We start from the raw sequence: 15,812 nt of genomic DNA, 5'->3' as shown, positions 1-15,812 counted from the left end.
GCTCAGTGGCTAGTGGATCTGAGGGCAGACCACAGCGACCTCCCTGAACAGGGTCCAGTAACCATCACAGTGGCAGATATCCAAGAAAGGGTCTCCAGTATGAAGAGTTGGACAGCACCAGGGCCTGACATGGTTCACGCCTACTGGCTAAAGAAGCTGACTGCACTCCACGAGCGTCTGGCAGCACAAATGAACCAGCTGCTAGTTAACGAGAGACACCTAGAATGGCTAACCGAAGGTCGGACGGTCCTGATCCCCAAGGACCCCAAGAAGGGACCGGTCCCCTCCAACTACCGACCAATAACCTGCCTCAGTACTACATGGAAGCTCCTGTCAGGCATCATATCGGCTAAGATGAACAGGCACATGGGTCAATACATGAGCCGGACACAGAAAGGAATTGGCAAGAATACCAGCAGCGCAAAACACCAGCTACTGGTAGACAGAACAGTCAGCCGAGACTGCAAGACCAGACTGACCAACCTGTGCACTGCCTGGATTGATTACAAGAAGGCCTATGACTCAATGCCCCACAGCTGGATACTGGAATGCCTAGAATTGTACAAGATCAATGGGACCCTAAGAGCCTTCATCAGGAACTCAATGGGGATGTGGCGTACAACACTAGAGGCCAACTCCAAGCCCATAGCACAAGTCACCATCAAGTGCGGGATCTACCAAGGAGATGCTCTGTCCCCACTGCTGTTCTGCATAGGCCTGAACCCCCTCAGTGAGATCATTAACAAGACTGGCTACGGATACCGACTACGGAACAGAGCAGTTGTCAGCCACCTCCTGTACATGGATGACATCAAGCTGTATGCCAAGAGTGAACGAGACATCGATTCACTGATCCACACTACCAGGCTATACAGCAATGACATTGGAATGTCGTTCGGACTGGAGAAGTGTAGTCGGATGGTAACAAAGAGAGGGAAGGTAGTCAGAACTGAGGGGATTGAACTACCAGAAGGCAACATTGCAGACATAGAGGACAGTTACAAGTACCTGGGGATCCCGCAGGCGAATGGGAACCATGAAGAGGCCGCTAGAAAGGCTGCAACCACCAAGTACCTGCAGAGGGTCAGGCAAGTCCTGAAGAGTCAGCTGAATGGTAAGAACAAGATCCGGGCCATCAACACGTACGCCCTGCCCATGATCAGGTACCCTGCTGGAGTAATAGGCTGGCCAAAGGAGGAGATAGAAGTCACTGACATAAAGACAAGAAAGCTCCTTAACATGCATGGAGGGTTTCACCCCAAGTCCAGCACCCTGAGGCTGTACGCTAAGCGGAAGGAAGGGGGCCGGGGACTGGTGAGTGTCAGCACCACAGTCCAGGATGAGACAAGGAACATCCAAGAATACATTGGGAAGATGGCCCCAACTGACCGAGTGCTCAGTGAATACCTCAGGCAGCAGAAACCCAAGAAAGAGGAGGGAGACGAGGAACCATCATGGAAGGACAGGCCCCTGCACGGTATGTACCACCGGCAGATAGAGGAGGTGGCTGATATCCAGAAATCCTACCAGTGGCTGGACAAAGCTGGACTGAAAGACAGCACAGAGGCACTAATCATGGCAGCACAAGAACAAGCTCTGAGTACAAGATCCATAGAGGCTGGGGTCTATCACACCAGGCAAGACCCCAGGTGCAGGCTGTGTAAAGATACCACTGAGACAATCCAGCACATAACAGCAGGGTGCAAGATGCTAGCAGGCAAGGCATACATGGAACGCCATAACCAAGTGGCCGGCATAGTGTACAGGAATATCTGTGCCGAGTATAACCTGGAAGTCCCGAGGTCAAAATGGGAGATGCCCCCAAGGGTGGTGGAGAATGACCGAGCTAAGATCCTGTGGGACTTCCAGATACAGACGGACAAAATGGTGGCGGCTAACCAATCGGACATAGTGGTGGTAGACAAACAGTAGAAGACGGCCGTAGTGATCGATGTAGCGGTTCCGAATGACAGCAATATCAGGAAGAAGGAACACAAGAAGCTGGAGAAATACCAAGGGCTCAGAGAAGAGCTCGACAGGATGTGGAGGGTGAAGGTAACGGTGGTCCCCGTGGTAATCGGAGCACTAGGTGCGGTGACTCCCAAGCTAGGCGAGTGGCTCCAGCAGATCCCGGGAATAACATTGGAGATCTCTATCCAGAAGAGCGCAGTCCTGGGAACAGCTAAGATACTGCGCAGGACCCTCAAGCTCCCAGGCCTCTGGTAGAGGACCCGAGCTTGAAGGATAAACCGCCCGCAGGGGCGTGCTGGGTGTTTTATATACATAATCTTGATTCTACAGGTGATTACAGTTATTGGTCATTTACCACTGATTACTATATCCTACATGTCTTGGAACATAGTTTGGGATACACTGTGGATCTGGAAGCCCTTAAGTTATGTTCTAATGATTTGGTTTGGAGGCTCTTATCCTGTCTTCTACCTCCACAGAGCTGGAAAACTCACAAAGAGCTTTTGAGTGTGTGTGTGTGTTCCTGTCTAGCTATCTTTGTGAGGACTGACAGCTGCATTCTACTATATTGTGAGAACCAACAGTCACTTGTGAGGACACACTCACTGGTCCTCACAAGTTTAAAGGCTTTTTGAGGCTCAAAATGTGGTTTTAGTGTCAGGGTTACAATTAGATTATGGTTAGGTTCAGGGTAAGGGGGCTAGGAAACCATTATGTCAATGAAGGTCCTCACTAAGATAGCTGAATGGGCTTGTGTGTGTGTGTGTGTGTGTGTGTGTGTGTGTGTGTGTGTGTGTGTGTGTGTGTGTGTGTGTGTTGCATTTGTATGGATTTGTATTTGTTTGCTATTCAAACATTTAAATGACTAGCACATTACTCAATATTGCTTTTATTTAACACACAGGCATACTCTTCTAGAAACATGCTGTAAAATATACATATTTTACATATCACTTATATTGCATTTGTAGTGTACGTATTATAACTTCCTGAGTACTATATGTTCCAATTGTGATTTAAAGGATCCTACAGACTTTTCGTTTGTTTGTTTTCTAATGTTACATTACAGGACATGTAAAACAAGGAACTATTTTCCCATGTATGATCAAATTTTGCATTTTAGATATTTATTTAGATATTTGCAATCACTTCTTTTAAATTACATTTCCATTCATGGTGAAAATGGGCATTCTTTATTCATTAAACTTAAAAAGACAAAACATAGTGAAAAGAGATGTAATAGGAGGATTTAAAGTCCCATTATGATTACAAAGAAAGTTAAAAAAAAACTGTTTAAGTAATTCATATGTTTAGCTTCATCAGTACCAGAATCTAACTCGTTGTTCTTCGCTGCTTGGTGTTTTTTGTTTTTTTGTTTTTATTAATAATCAAAGAGTATTGCACTGTGTTCTTTCATGCCTATTGCATTTTTCTAAATAAACTGTTAAAAACTATTAATTTCATACTATGAAACTATGATGAAAATAATGGGCACTGATTGGTCATGTAACAAAGGCACTGAAATATAAAATGAAAAGCTCGCAGAGCAGCTACTGAGATAGCGCCATTCTTGATACCAGCTATGTTTTTATCCTTTGCATTATGATTAACAGAGCATAGCAATGTATCATAGTATTCACACTAACGGCTATATGTTTAGTAAGGCACAGTGTATAGCAAAGCAGAGTAACAATATGAAGCATGTAGTTTCTTTTTTGGTTCCAGCAGAAAATACACAGAACACTTTTACTTGTACATGCTGTATACATCATGAAATTCCCACTTTGTTTTGTTTAACTAAATAAAACAGGCATTAACTTCTGTTTAGTACCCCTATCTAAGTTATTGGTGAAACATAATAATGGCTAGCAGTGTTATGCCTCTTTCACTTTGTCTTCGTAAGTGCCGCTGCCCTTGTAAGCTGCCACATAACCACTGGTGTCTGGGATGTCTTCACGCCCAGCCTTTCCTTTGCCTTTTCCTGTGTCATCAAACCGCTCCTTGTGTGAACCAGTGTACTTGGAGGTGTCAGTCAATCTGTCCACTGCTGCTGCCTTGGTAGCTTTCTAAAAAAATGGAAGACAGAATACTGATATAATAAACTTTTTTTTTTAATTTTTTCCCCTTTTAACCCAGTAAAACAAAAACTCTGTATTGTAGTGTCTTTTTCAAGATGCAATGATTTGTATCTAGAGTTTCTTTGGTAATCCAGTTTTAGATCCAAAATAACACACTGACAGTCAACTATTTTTTCTGATTTGTGACCTAAACAGTTACACAAAGATTTGGTCATCAAAAACAAGTAGCACTTTCTATTCCAGCTCAGTAATAAAGTGATAACAGTGGGGTGACAAGGTGGAAACAAGAACATAATAATGTGGTCATTTCTACATTATTACTACTCAATTACCAAGGTAATAACCAATTACTATCCTTGTAATATCATGGTAGCATCATTATCACCTTATAACTGAGGTGTATTTCCACAATCTTGCCCCTAGTTTTTGGGCACTTATTATCCAATTACATAAATTTCAGTGTAATACATGTAACCACTGCTGCTATCATGATATTACTTGGAATTTAAGTGGTTATTACTATGATGATTGAGTTGTAATAAGGTAGAAATTACCACATTATTACAGTCTTGTTTCCACCTTGCTACCCTACTGTTACCACTGTATTACCAAGCTGTAATAGGAAGTGCAACACAAGAGAACAAAACATGTTAATACATTAATCTCACTTAAACAAATTTTACCTAAGATGATCTGTTTTACAGTTTAAATTTAATTGTATGGTTGAGGGTCAAACTACTACTACATATATAAGTTTAAAGGGATGCATAAGTGTAGTAGCTGGTTGCTGCCGACTTCTAAGCAGCAAATTTTGAGTTTATTATGACTTAATACTCACAGTAACACCAATGTTGGCAGGTTCTTTACCAACAACGAGACCATAAAGCTGCTGAAGTGACTCTTCCTTGTTCTTGCCTTTAAAACGTTTGGGAGCCAACTCTGTCAGGGCCTGGTTAAACTGCTCAAATGTGATTACACGAGCTGACTTTGCCCTGAGGAAACACAGAGTGTTGCCAACTATATTTTGAGAGAAATAACAAAATGAATAATATAATATACACTGCTCAAAATAATGAACAGAAAACCTTTTAATCAGGGATATTAATCTGGTCAGTTAAGCAGCAGAGGTTGTTGTTAATTAGTTTCAGCTGCTCTGGTGTTGATGAAATTAACAACAGGTGCACTAGATGGGTAACAATGACACAACCCACAAAACTGGAATGGCTTTTCAGGTGGACACCTCTGACATTTTTTCTCTCGTCATCTTTTTTTGAGTTTTGCTTCACTAGTTTTCCATTTGACTAAGGTCAGGGTTACTACTGGTAGCATGAGGTGATATCTAGATCCTACAGAGATTCCACAGGTACTCCAACTCCTCCAGGATCACACATTAATACCTGCCTGTCTGATCAAACAATCAGAAATAGTCTTCATGAGATTGAAGAGGAACCATGAGAGGAAACAACATCCTCTAGTGGCCCCTGTGTGCACTGTCTGTCACCTTAGAGCCTAATTGGTATTTTTCCAGTACAATACCAGGATTGGCAGGCACCCCGTGCACACCTTCCCTTTGTTGGCAAGTATTTGCTCAGAGGTGGTCATTTGTTGGGGTTTTCTCTGTAGTATTGTAGGATCTCTACCTTACGATATAAAACTTGCCTTAAGGCAACATTCTGTTGTGATTTAGCGTTATTTAAAACTGAATTGAATTAACATCACTCAGCATGATTGCTTTAGTGGAGGATCAGTGATTGTCTGATCTACGGATGTGACGCAAAGACCTCGAGCATATAACCCCAGTGTTGGCCTCTTCATGCTGGTGGCTTCCTGTTCCTTACAGGATCCAATTTAAAATCATACTTTTTGCTTTAAAATCACTTAACGGCCAAGCTACCTCTTACCTATCTAAGTTCCTATTTATTTATGGTCCAGAAAGAAACATGAAGTCTAATTCAAAACTAATGTTATCCAACAGTCTACACATAAATCTCATGGCAACAGAGCCTTCTCTGTGGCACGTCGCACACTTTGTAATAGTCTGCCTCTAAATATAAGATATCCAGAAACAATGGAACATTTTAAATCTTTAAAGACCCATTTTTAATGACTGGCTTTTAGCTCACGTTGACCCATATATTATTTTATTTTTTTTAACCACCTTAGCTGTAGTTGTTTTAGTTGCATTTAATGTCTTACTGTTTTATTCCTCTTCTTTCATATTTTATTGCATCATTGTCATGCATTTTACTTATTTTAGTTACATTTTAGTTTTTAAAGCACCTTGTGCAGCATGAACTGTTGGAAATGTGCTATATAAATAAACTTCACCTTGACCTCGACAGACTAGGCAACAGCACCCTGACTGCCACTAGGTATCGAGGTGAAATCTTTGGACCCACTGTCACACACAATGCTCGGTCTCATGTGGCGAAGGTATGCAGGCAGTTCCTGGAGGATGAAGGAATCAATACTACTGGCTGGACCTCACACTCTCCTGACTTACATCCAATAGAACACCTCTGGGACATTACGTTTCTGTCCAGCCAATGCTCTCTGGTTGGACCTCACACTGTCCAAGAGCTCAGTGACGCCTTGGTCCAGATCTGGTAGCATATTTCCCAAGGATACCATTTGTTGTTTCATTAGGAGTATAGCCCAACATTGTTAGATGTGCATACAAGCACATGGGGGACAAATAAACTACTGAGTACCATTCTTACAATAATTGCTGCAATGAACTTGCAAAATGGACTCAACTACTACATCATATTTTTTACCTTGACTTTCATGGTGTCTTTGAATTCAGTCCTCTGTAGGTTGATCATTTACACAATGATGTGAAATTTGATGCATTTTCAAAGTGTTCCTTTCTTTTTGAGCAGTGTATACTGTCAAGGGACAAGCAATGAGTAGATGCTACAATGCTATAATGTGATTATGAGATGTCTTAAACCCTTTGCATTTACATGAATCATGAAGTTTATTCTGTAAGGTAGTCCCAAAACAACAGAGAGTCACTAACTAAAAATTGACTGTTCAGTTACTGAAAACCAATAACCACATTGTGACATACATTCAAACCATTATGTTTTTGCTGTGCAAAGTCAAAATGAAATCTTACTTGACTTTGCTAAAAACGATGTCCACGTCTGTGGTAGTCACATTCTTCCCATCAGTGATGTTACAGTCTTTGCAGAGCTTTGCAAAATTCTTGCCGTTCATCTCCTTCCCTGTAGCTTTTGTGTCTCCGTGGACTGCAAACTTCTGGAAGGAAGTCTTGACCTCTTCTAGAGACACCGAACCCTCGGCCATGCTGACAGATGAACACATGCAGTTTTTAGTCAATTCAAATACAAAAGATTGTAACACTTTGTTCTCCTGATTAAAATAATAATCTAAAAAAAGGCCCTTAAATAGCTTGGATAAAATATCCTTTGTGAAGACATTTTGTAAAAAAAAATTAAAGTAATAACTATAGGTTAACTGGCTGCTGGCCTGCCAAGACATAGCTGCCAAGATAGTGCATCTAATTTTCTCTCTGTCTTACACACACACTTTTACTGTGTATCCATCATTATGCTAGTGTGTCTAAAACTGCGCTCAAGCCCATTTAATTCAATCAACTCAATTTCCAAATGGCTTCTCTGCTGTTCAGTCTATAGTGAATGAACAAACACATTCCTTCTCCTTCTCTTCTGCCCCGTCTCTCCATCACACTCACTGACACTTACTTATTCATGAGTTAAGTGTTACCAAATGTGGCTTTTGATCGAGCTACACTGATATGAAATTTATATTAAATATTCACTGCATATAAAAATAACCATAAAAACAAATAGCACAGAAAATGTTTCAATGAACACTTTAAAACTAATGCATTTTAGTATGGCGTCATCTCAGTTTACGAATAATCCTAAAAAATAATAATTATAATAATAATAATAATTACCAGTGCTGGTGGGTGTAAAAATATACATCAAACTATTATTACATGTAATCTTTTCATATATTTTTTTTCAAGATTATTTCTACTGCCCTCTCACTGCAGCACTGCAGGTACTAAATGATACAACAGTAAAGCACTAAATCACAAAAATATAAGATGTACCTGCTAAATGGAAGGATGCCGTGTGGATAGTTAGCCAAATCCGGAATTGCTAACAGCTGCTTGATCTCTTTCTCCGCTTCTGCCTCTCCTCCTTCTTTCTCCGCTTCTGCCTCTCCTCCTTCCTGCCACTCCCAGGCTGTCTGACAGTTACGTAAAGGATGGAAGGATGCAGAGAGGCAAGGAGAAATGGGAGGCAATGGGAGGGGGAGAGAGTACCGACAAGCACAGTCAATGACATCATGGGTGCTCAGCCTCTCTTCTGTCTGCTCACTGTTATTAGCTTCCTGCCTCTCTCACAGACTTGCTCAAGGCTTTGTTATGTTATACAACATTCTGTGGAGTTAAACCTTTACCAACATTCTCTTGTACACAAATACATTTTGCTGTTCAGTTTTTTACCCAAAATGATTTTTTACCATGCTCTTTTTCTGACTGGAATATTTAATTCAACTCACAGATATATATCTGTCGTGCTCTTGCTGTCATTTTCACAATAGCCTTCTTGTTTGAGCAAAGATGAGAGTGCCCCTTGACAGAACAAAGACCAGTGACAACATAAATCTGACACTTTACAAGAATAACTATTCTCTCTCGCAATGTCATATCAACCACATAGAATAATGGTTCTGTATTAAATATAATGCATAATAACGTGCCTGAAGATTCAAAACTATACCTATGACTGGAAATTTTTTGGACAGTAGCAATTTTTATGCCACCAAAGTTTGACACAAAAATACAATAAATGTGCAGATGATTAATTGCTTGAGGCTGCTGGCTTTCACTGTGTGAAAGCTCATTCGATTGTTTTGGCCACTTGGAGATATCCCATAACTTCAAGGTTTAATTTTATTTCAGTCATTGTTCTTAGTGTTTCACAGGCAGGCTGGGTTTATCCTAGCTATAGGCATGCCTATAGCCTTAACTATGTTAGGCAGTGCTTGGTTAGACAGGCTAACACAGATACACACACACACACATGCATTCTCACATGCTTGGCCAATTTATAATTACTATTTGGCTTGCATGGATGTCTACAAACTGTGGGAGGAGGATAGTGTACACAGACATAACGTACACACAGGGGGAAGAGAAAACATATTCAAATTCAAATAAAAAGGCCCCAATCTTACATATTTATATATATTTTTTACAATAATGATGTAAAAATTAAAGATTAATATATTGTTATGTCAGCACTGTTTTTGTTTTCTTTTCACCTTTTTGTTGACGTGCCAATGGAGGCATGTGGGAACCCACGTTTTGTATTTTGTTCACAGCAATAACAGAGAAAACTGTTTTGACATCACACACCATCATGAAACTCAGTGCTCAGTCAAATGGAAAAGGTGCAAGGACTTTACATGTTTTGTTTAATGATCTGAGACAAAGGTCTCAAGTCTCAAATGAGTTCTTTGGTCAGTGGAGACTTTCCCATGGATAATTTTTTTCGTCCAGTCAGATGATTCATTGACGTGTTCTTGGAGTACTTTTTGTAGGCCAGTCACTCCTGGGGGGCTTTGCTACTGTTTTCTTCATTTGTGGATGGTGGCTCTCACCGTCTCTCCACAGTGACACATTTGTCCATGCGTCACCATGCACAAGGTTTAGAAGTGGCCTAGAAAACCTTTCCAGATGGACAGCTGTCAGTGAGTTTGGTCTCATCTGTTGTTGAGGTTCTACAGATCCTGACATGTGTGATTTTTATTTTAGCTTTGTCTTTAACTTCTCTTTGTCCTCCACACCAAAGTGAAAGACTCATTGCCAGTTATCACAAACTCATGATTGCACTTTCTTGCTGCCAAGGGTGGTATAACCAGTTATTAGGTTTCAGAAGCAATAAATGTTTCATGTAGAGCTATTGAAAACTGAATTTTACATGTAATCTGGTTGTTTTTTTCCAATATTAAAATGATTTGGTCTGAAACATGTAAGTTTGACAAAAGAATGAAATTAGTTCAGCAGTAAATATTTGGAAATTTGACTAAGCCTATTGATTTAATTAAACCATTTTAATTGAGGATGTTAGAACTTCCGAGGCTCGTTTTTAGCACAAGGAGCCACAGGGAAAATCACAGAGCTATGAGGGAGACTACGACACTGACAAAGAGAAACACAGGGCTTAAATACACTGAGGGATAACAAGGGAATGAAAGACAGAAGAAGAGCACAGCTGGGAGTAATCAGGCTAGACGAGAAAAGGGAAGCAAAACTAGAAACACTGACATGATACACGGACCTTCAAAGTAAAACAGGAAACACACTGACTGAACTCTAGACACGTAAACTTAACAGCAACTGGGGAGACAGAACATAGGAACCCGAAACATGGTACAAAAAGTCACAGTAGACACAACATGGAACACAGGGAAGCCATATTACAAAACCTAAGAACTAAACTATGATGACCATAACTGAAACCTAGGGAAATAAGAAACAGTACAACAAAGGACTCAAAACATAAGAACAAGAACTTCTTGTTCTTATGTTTTGAACTCAAAAAGCTGGGTCAGAAAGACCCAGAACCGTGACAGATAGCCAACGGTAAAGTTTATTTTGCTGACAACTTGACCTCACTGTGTGACCTGAAATCCCTGCTTGGTAGGCCAATTCCAGTGTATAGTGAAGACCAGAGTGATTTCACTCATGCTGGGAAAGGTGTTGTGTGGGAAGACATTATCAGGTTGTTTACTGTAGAAACAAAGCCTTCCCTTTAAATGTCAGCAGAAAGCAGCAGTATCTGGTTTGAAGAGAGGTAGGATCACAGCAGGTTATCTGGATGGACGTTTTCTGGACATCATTCTGACTGACAACACTGGACTTACCAGTCCAATATTTGATGGACTTCTAGTCAACACAAAGAATTCTTAATAATTTTCCATATTGATCTTATTGAGCATTATGGCTGATTCTGGGTTCCCATTACCACCAGAGGCTTTCTGTCTTCTATGTGCGGACACAGTGAGAGATCCAGTCACTATCCCCTGTGGTGACACTTTCTGCCTGGAGTGCATCAAGATTTACTGGGATCAGTTCGACCACATTGGTGTGTACAGCTGCCCACAGTGCCGTGCAACATTCACACCTCGGCCTGTCCTGAAGCGAAACCTGCCAGATGTATACCATGAGCCACAACGAGAGCTTCCAGAGCTTACTCCTTTCCCCTACTTGAATCGTGAAGTCTACTGTGACTTCTGCATTGGCCGTCGCAACAAAGCCGTCAAGTCTTGTCTGATGTGTTTGGCATACTACTGTGAAACACATGTCAAGCCTCATTATGAGTCATCTACCTTCAAGCGGCACAAACTCGTAGATGAGATGGGTCATCTGGACAGAAAGATTTGCCCACAACACGAGAAAGGTTTGGAGCTGTTCTGTCGCACTGACCAGATGTGTATTTGTGTGCTGTGTACTGTCAGAGAGCACCGCAGCCACAACATTACCTCGGCAGAAGACGAACGCAATGAGAAACAAGTGAGGGTTTTTTTTATTGTTGTTATTGCTGAGTCTATCTCAAAATCTTTTAATACTCTTTTTATTTTGATATGACGTTTTCATCAGTTTTTGCATACATTAGATGATGAAAAGAGTCATTCTGGAGTCTAGAGCAGGAGTCTCAAATGAGCTGTGGGTCACTGCTGTCACTGTCATCTCATTGGAGGGCCGCTTTAGTGTTTGAGAAGTACAAAAACAAAAAAACAAAGAAGAAAACACTGACAAATATGTAGTCTTTTATTTTTTTCAAAATTTCAAATATTGTATAACAAGACAAAACTGCAAACAAGACCGCAAATTGTTTTCTCGCTCTTAACTAACTGAAGCCTTTCATTGAACAACCAAATAACAAACTTTTACCCTCTTTCTGGCCAGACACATGGCAGCATTTCTGCTATAATTTTGTTCATATTTAACAAAATAAAAATGCAGACACAAGTGTACACTTTAGTTTTAACTGCTTTTGAAAATTGTTTTCTTTACAAATAACTCTCTCACTGAACTAACACAGCCAATCCCTCAACATGTTTGCACTCTCTGCTTATATTGCCTTCATATTAAATCATTTTTTGCCCTTTGAATACCTTATTTTAACATTACGCTTAACAACATACAAATCCTCCCTAATGATAAAAGTAACTTCAAAGGCCAAATTGCATTATATTTCTTCACGTCAATATACGGGCCACAAGTAGGGGTGACGCGGGCCGCAAGTGGCCCCCGGGCCAAAAGATTGAGACCCCTGCTCTAGAGTGATAAAATCCTGTATTCTTGTCTTTTATCAGAAAGTCCTGGTGGTCACCCAAACTGAAGTCCAGAACATCATTCAAGAGAGGATGAAGGAGCTCCAGGAACTTAAGCATAATATTGATGTTCTAAAAGTAAGATCATAGCCTGGTCCAACATAAATTACTTTTCTTCATAGTAAATTTGACATGGTCTCTTTTTTTTTTTTTTACAGAACTGTTACATGTTAATACCACTATATAAAGGAATCCAGTGGTAATATCAAGGATGACTATTGTAACTAAAAGCTCCTGGAAAAAACTGTCTTTACCTTTCAGAGTGCAGCCCAGCGAGCACAGGCAGAAAGTGACAAGACCTTCCATGAAATGCTGCAGGCAGTTGAACGCTGGAAGTCTGAAATCAATCAGATGATAATGGCCAACATGCAATCAGCAATGTCACAGGCTGAAGGCTATGTGGATCGTCTGGAGCAGGAGATAATGGAGCTACAACGTCAAGATGCAGAATTACGGCAGATCCTCGAGACGGAGGACAACATTTACTTCCTGCAGGTACTGGAAAATCAGCCAGAGCTACAATAATTCATCTCTGTCTTTCTTGCTTTGTAATGTAGCACAGAAAAAACAGTTAATGTACTTATCACTTCCAGCGCCTGTTGCTATAGCATGCTCAGCATTTCTTGCTACCTCGTTACACTGACTAACACAAAACAACACCACGACTTCTTTATGTATATATTTATGTTTTTAGTAAAAAATCATTACACTTCTTTTTCTCGATAAAAAACAGAGTTTCCCAACCCTGTGTGTTGCTCCTGAGGCCATGGTCCCCAAAGTGCTAATTAACCCTCAGTTCTCCTTTGGAGAGATGAGCAGAACGGCCAGTGACATGAAAGAAAATCTGGATGACATCTGTAAAAAGGAAATGGGTAAACTCTCCAAGACAGGTTTGTTCCAGTAGTCATTGTTAACACTTCAATTACCTTTTACTGGCTCACTAGTTTTTGCTGCAATCCATATATACTTGAATTTATATTTTTACAGTGAGCGAAACTCCCGTGTACATATTGTTGCCAAGAAATGGAAGCAAACGACTCAAAGGTAAGTGAGCTGAATAATTTCATTCGTGCTATTTTGTACATGGCTGGCAATTTTTTTTAAACATAATATTGTTGCACATTTTATAACATATGTTATGTTTTTATATTTAAACAGTTCCTTCGAATGTAGATTTTCAGGAGCCAAAAAACAGAACAGACTTCTTGAGATGTAAGTAAATTTTATGGTTCAGAATTAGTACTCAAGAGCAACATTTTAATGTTATCTAAACAGAAGACATTTATAAATGTATGTTGTGGCTGTGTTTTCAGATGCCTGCAAGCTGTCCTTTGATCTTAACACAGTTTATAAAGAGCTGGTTTTGACAGATGGGAATCAGAAGGTCACCCGGAAGAAAACAACCCAGTTTTACCCAGATCATCCAGATCGCTTTGATGGCTACTCCCAAGTTCTGTGCAAGGAGCCTCTCACTGGTTTCAGGTTTTACTGGGAAGCTGAATGGAGTGGAGAATTTTCCATAGGGGTGGCTTACAGGAGCATCAGCCGTAAAGGGAAGAATTCACACAGCCTGCTTGGCTACAATGACAAGTCTTGGAGTCTCCTTTGCTCAGACTCTGGTTACTCTGCCTGGCACAAGAAAGTAGACAGAGACCTTCCTGGTGCTGGTAGGGCTACACGCATTGGTGTGTACCTAGATTATCCTGGAAACACAGTGGCCTTTTACTCAGTGTCAGGCACTATGACACCTATCCACAGATTCAAAGCTCAGTTTACCGAGCCTTTGTATGCTGGCTTTGGTGTAGGTTCCTCAGTTACCCTCTGCCAGCTAAAACAGCCTTATTAACTAAAAAGTGCAAAAATTACCCATTACCAGTAAAGAATTTACACCGATACAATATGTAAATAATAATGACATACATTGCAAAATACAATATACTACCAGTTATACTAGCAAAATACACAGGATACAACAACAAAATTTACACCAGGAAAACTTCGTAGTAAACAGTTGCCTGTTTACAACAAATGTGGACCAAGTTTGGGGCAACGGGGTCAAATTATCTCTGACCACACCCAGCCACAATCTTTCCTCTGGCTTAGTCTGGTCAGAAGGTGATCTATCTTTTGCACATGTAAACTGATATCACTGGAGTCATGGATACATCTCAAAATCACTCCTGCAAAGTAAGAAATTGAACCACTGGTCAGCACGGGACGTTAAATTACTTTGAATTATAAATGCGTTTTAAGGTAAAACTTTCTAGAATTAATGTATTAAATGTAGAAATGCTATAAATCTACAAATATTTGCTTAGAGAAAAATACTAGGGTTAGATAATAATAATCAAAGTCAAAGTCAAAGTCAACTTTATTTGTCGATTCTGCCACATGTACAGGACATACAGAGAATAGAAATTGCGTTACTCTCAATCCCTAGATAAATAGCAAATGAACATTTAAATATATTTAAATATAAAAGTGATTAAAAATGCAAGTAAAATAATTAAAAAGTAAAAATTTAAATAAATACAATTTTACATATAACAAGAAAGCTATACAATATACAATATAATGGGTAAGTGACATTGAGTGTAAACCAGGCAGAGTAGTGCAAATAGGCAAATAGTGCAAATGGAGATTTAGTAATGTACGGTAAGAGAAAGTGTAACAACAAAGTCTTATGAGGTAATGGCAGTCCAATGCTCCACAAAGTGACTGGTAACTGGTGCAGGCCAGTGAGTGAGTCAGAGAGTGTGTGTGTTTGTGTGTGTGTGACAGAGTTCATTGAGACCGTGGAGGAGAGAGGGGAGAGGGGGCAGAATCGGGAGGGAGTTAAGCTTCCTGACAGCCTGATGGATGAAGCTGTCCTTCAGCCTGCTGGTCCTGGCCTGGAGACTCCGCAGTCTCCTCCCCGACGGCAGCAGCTTGAAGAAGCTTTGCATTGGGTGCGTGGGATCAGCCGCTAGGCAAAGGGCTTTTTTAGTGAGACGGGTGCTGTAAATGTCCTGGAGGGAGGGGAGAGAGACACCAATGATCCTCTCTGCAGCTCTCACTATGCGTTGGAGGGTTCTATGACAGGACGCATTGCAGGCTCCAAACCACACAGTGATGCAGCTCGACAGGATGCTAATAATAAAAAAAATCTGAATTTGTCATTTGCTAATATTAGGGGCAGTCTGTCAGTCATTAAAAAAGACAGATACACGTGTCCTAAGCATAGCATGTGCTACATTTTATGTTATAACAGCTTTTATTATTATTTGGTATTCATTGCTGTACTTAAAAACAATCAATTTTACATTATATTTAGCGAAAGTGCTGTGTCTTTGTTATTGTTTTGTTTCTGTGTGTTTG

At 40.3% G+C, this 15,812-nt stretch overlaps 2 protein-coding genes across 2 annotated transcripts; one reads left to right on the top strand and one right to left on the bottom strand.

The window, feature by feature from the left end:
* Positions 1-2,874: 2,874 nt before the first annotated feature.
* tppp2 (tubulin polymerization-promoting protein family member 2) lies at positions 2,875-8,302 on the bottom strand. Its single transcript, XM_085408672.1, has 4 exons — positions 8,158-8,302; positions 7,171-7,362; positions 4,888-5,041; positions 2,875-4,037 (listed from the first exon to the last, which is right to left on the bottom strand). Exons 2-4 carry the CDS (start codon positions 7,359-7,361, stop codon positions 3,846-3,848), a joined length of 537 nt encoding a protein of 178 aa, XP_085264798.1. The 5' UTR covers position 7,362; positions 8,158-8,302; the 3' UTR covers positions 2,875-3,845.
* A 2,616-nt stretch (positions 8,303-10,918) lies between these two features.
* ftr84 (finTRIM family, member 84) lies at positions 10,919-15,231 on the top strand. Its single transcript, XM_085410303.1, has 7 exons — positions 10,919-11,631; positions 12,438-12,533; positions 12,717-12,950; positions 13,189-13,345; positions 13,443-13,499; positions 13,614-13,667; positions 13,769-15,231. The coding sequence occupies exons 1-7, from the start codon at positions 11,059-11,061 to the stop codon at positions 14,299-14,301; spliced, it is 1,704 nt and encodes a 567-aa protein (XP_085266429.1). The 5' UTR covers positions 10,919-11,058; the 3' UTR covers positions 14,302-15,231.
* The last annotated feature ends 581 nt before the right edge of the window (positions 15,232-15,812 follow it).

Source organism: Rhamphochromis longiceps, linkage group LG6, assembly GCF_057381845.1.
Source record: "Rhamphochromis longiceps isolate RC_006_pf linkage group LG6, R_longiceps_female_GT1.1, whole genome shotgun sequence".
NCBI lineage: Eukaryota > Metazoa > Chordata > Actinopteri > Cichliformes > Cichlidae > Rhamphochromis > Rhamphochromis longiceps.
Note: the sequence above shows the minus strand (reverse complement) of the source record. Positions and strands in the feature narration are given on the sequence as shown.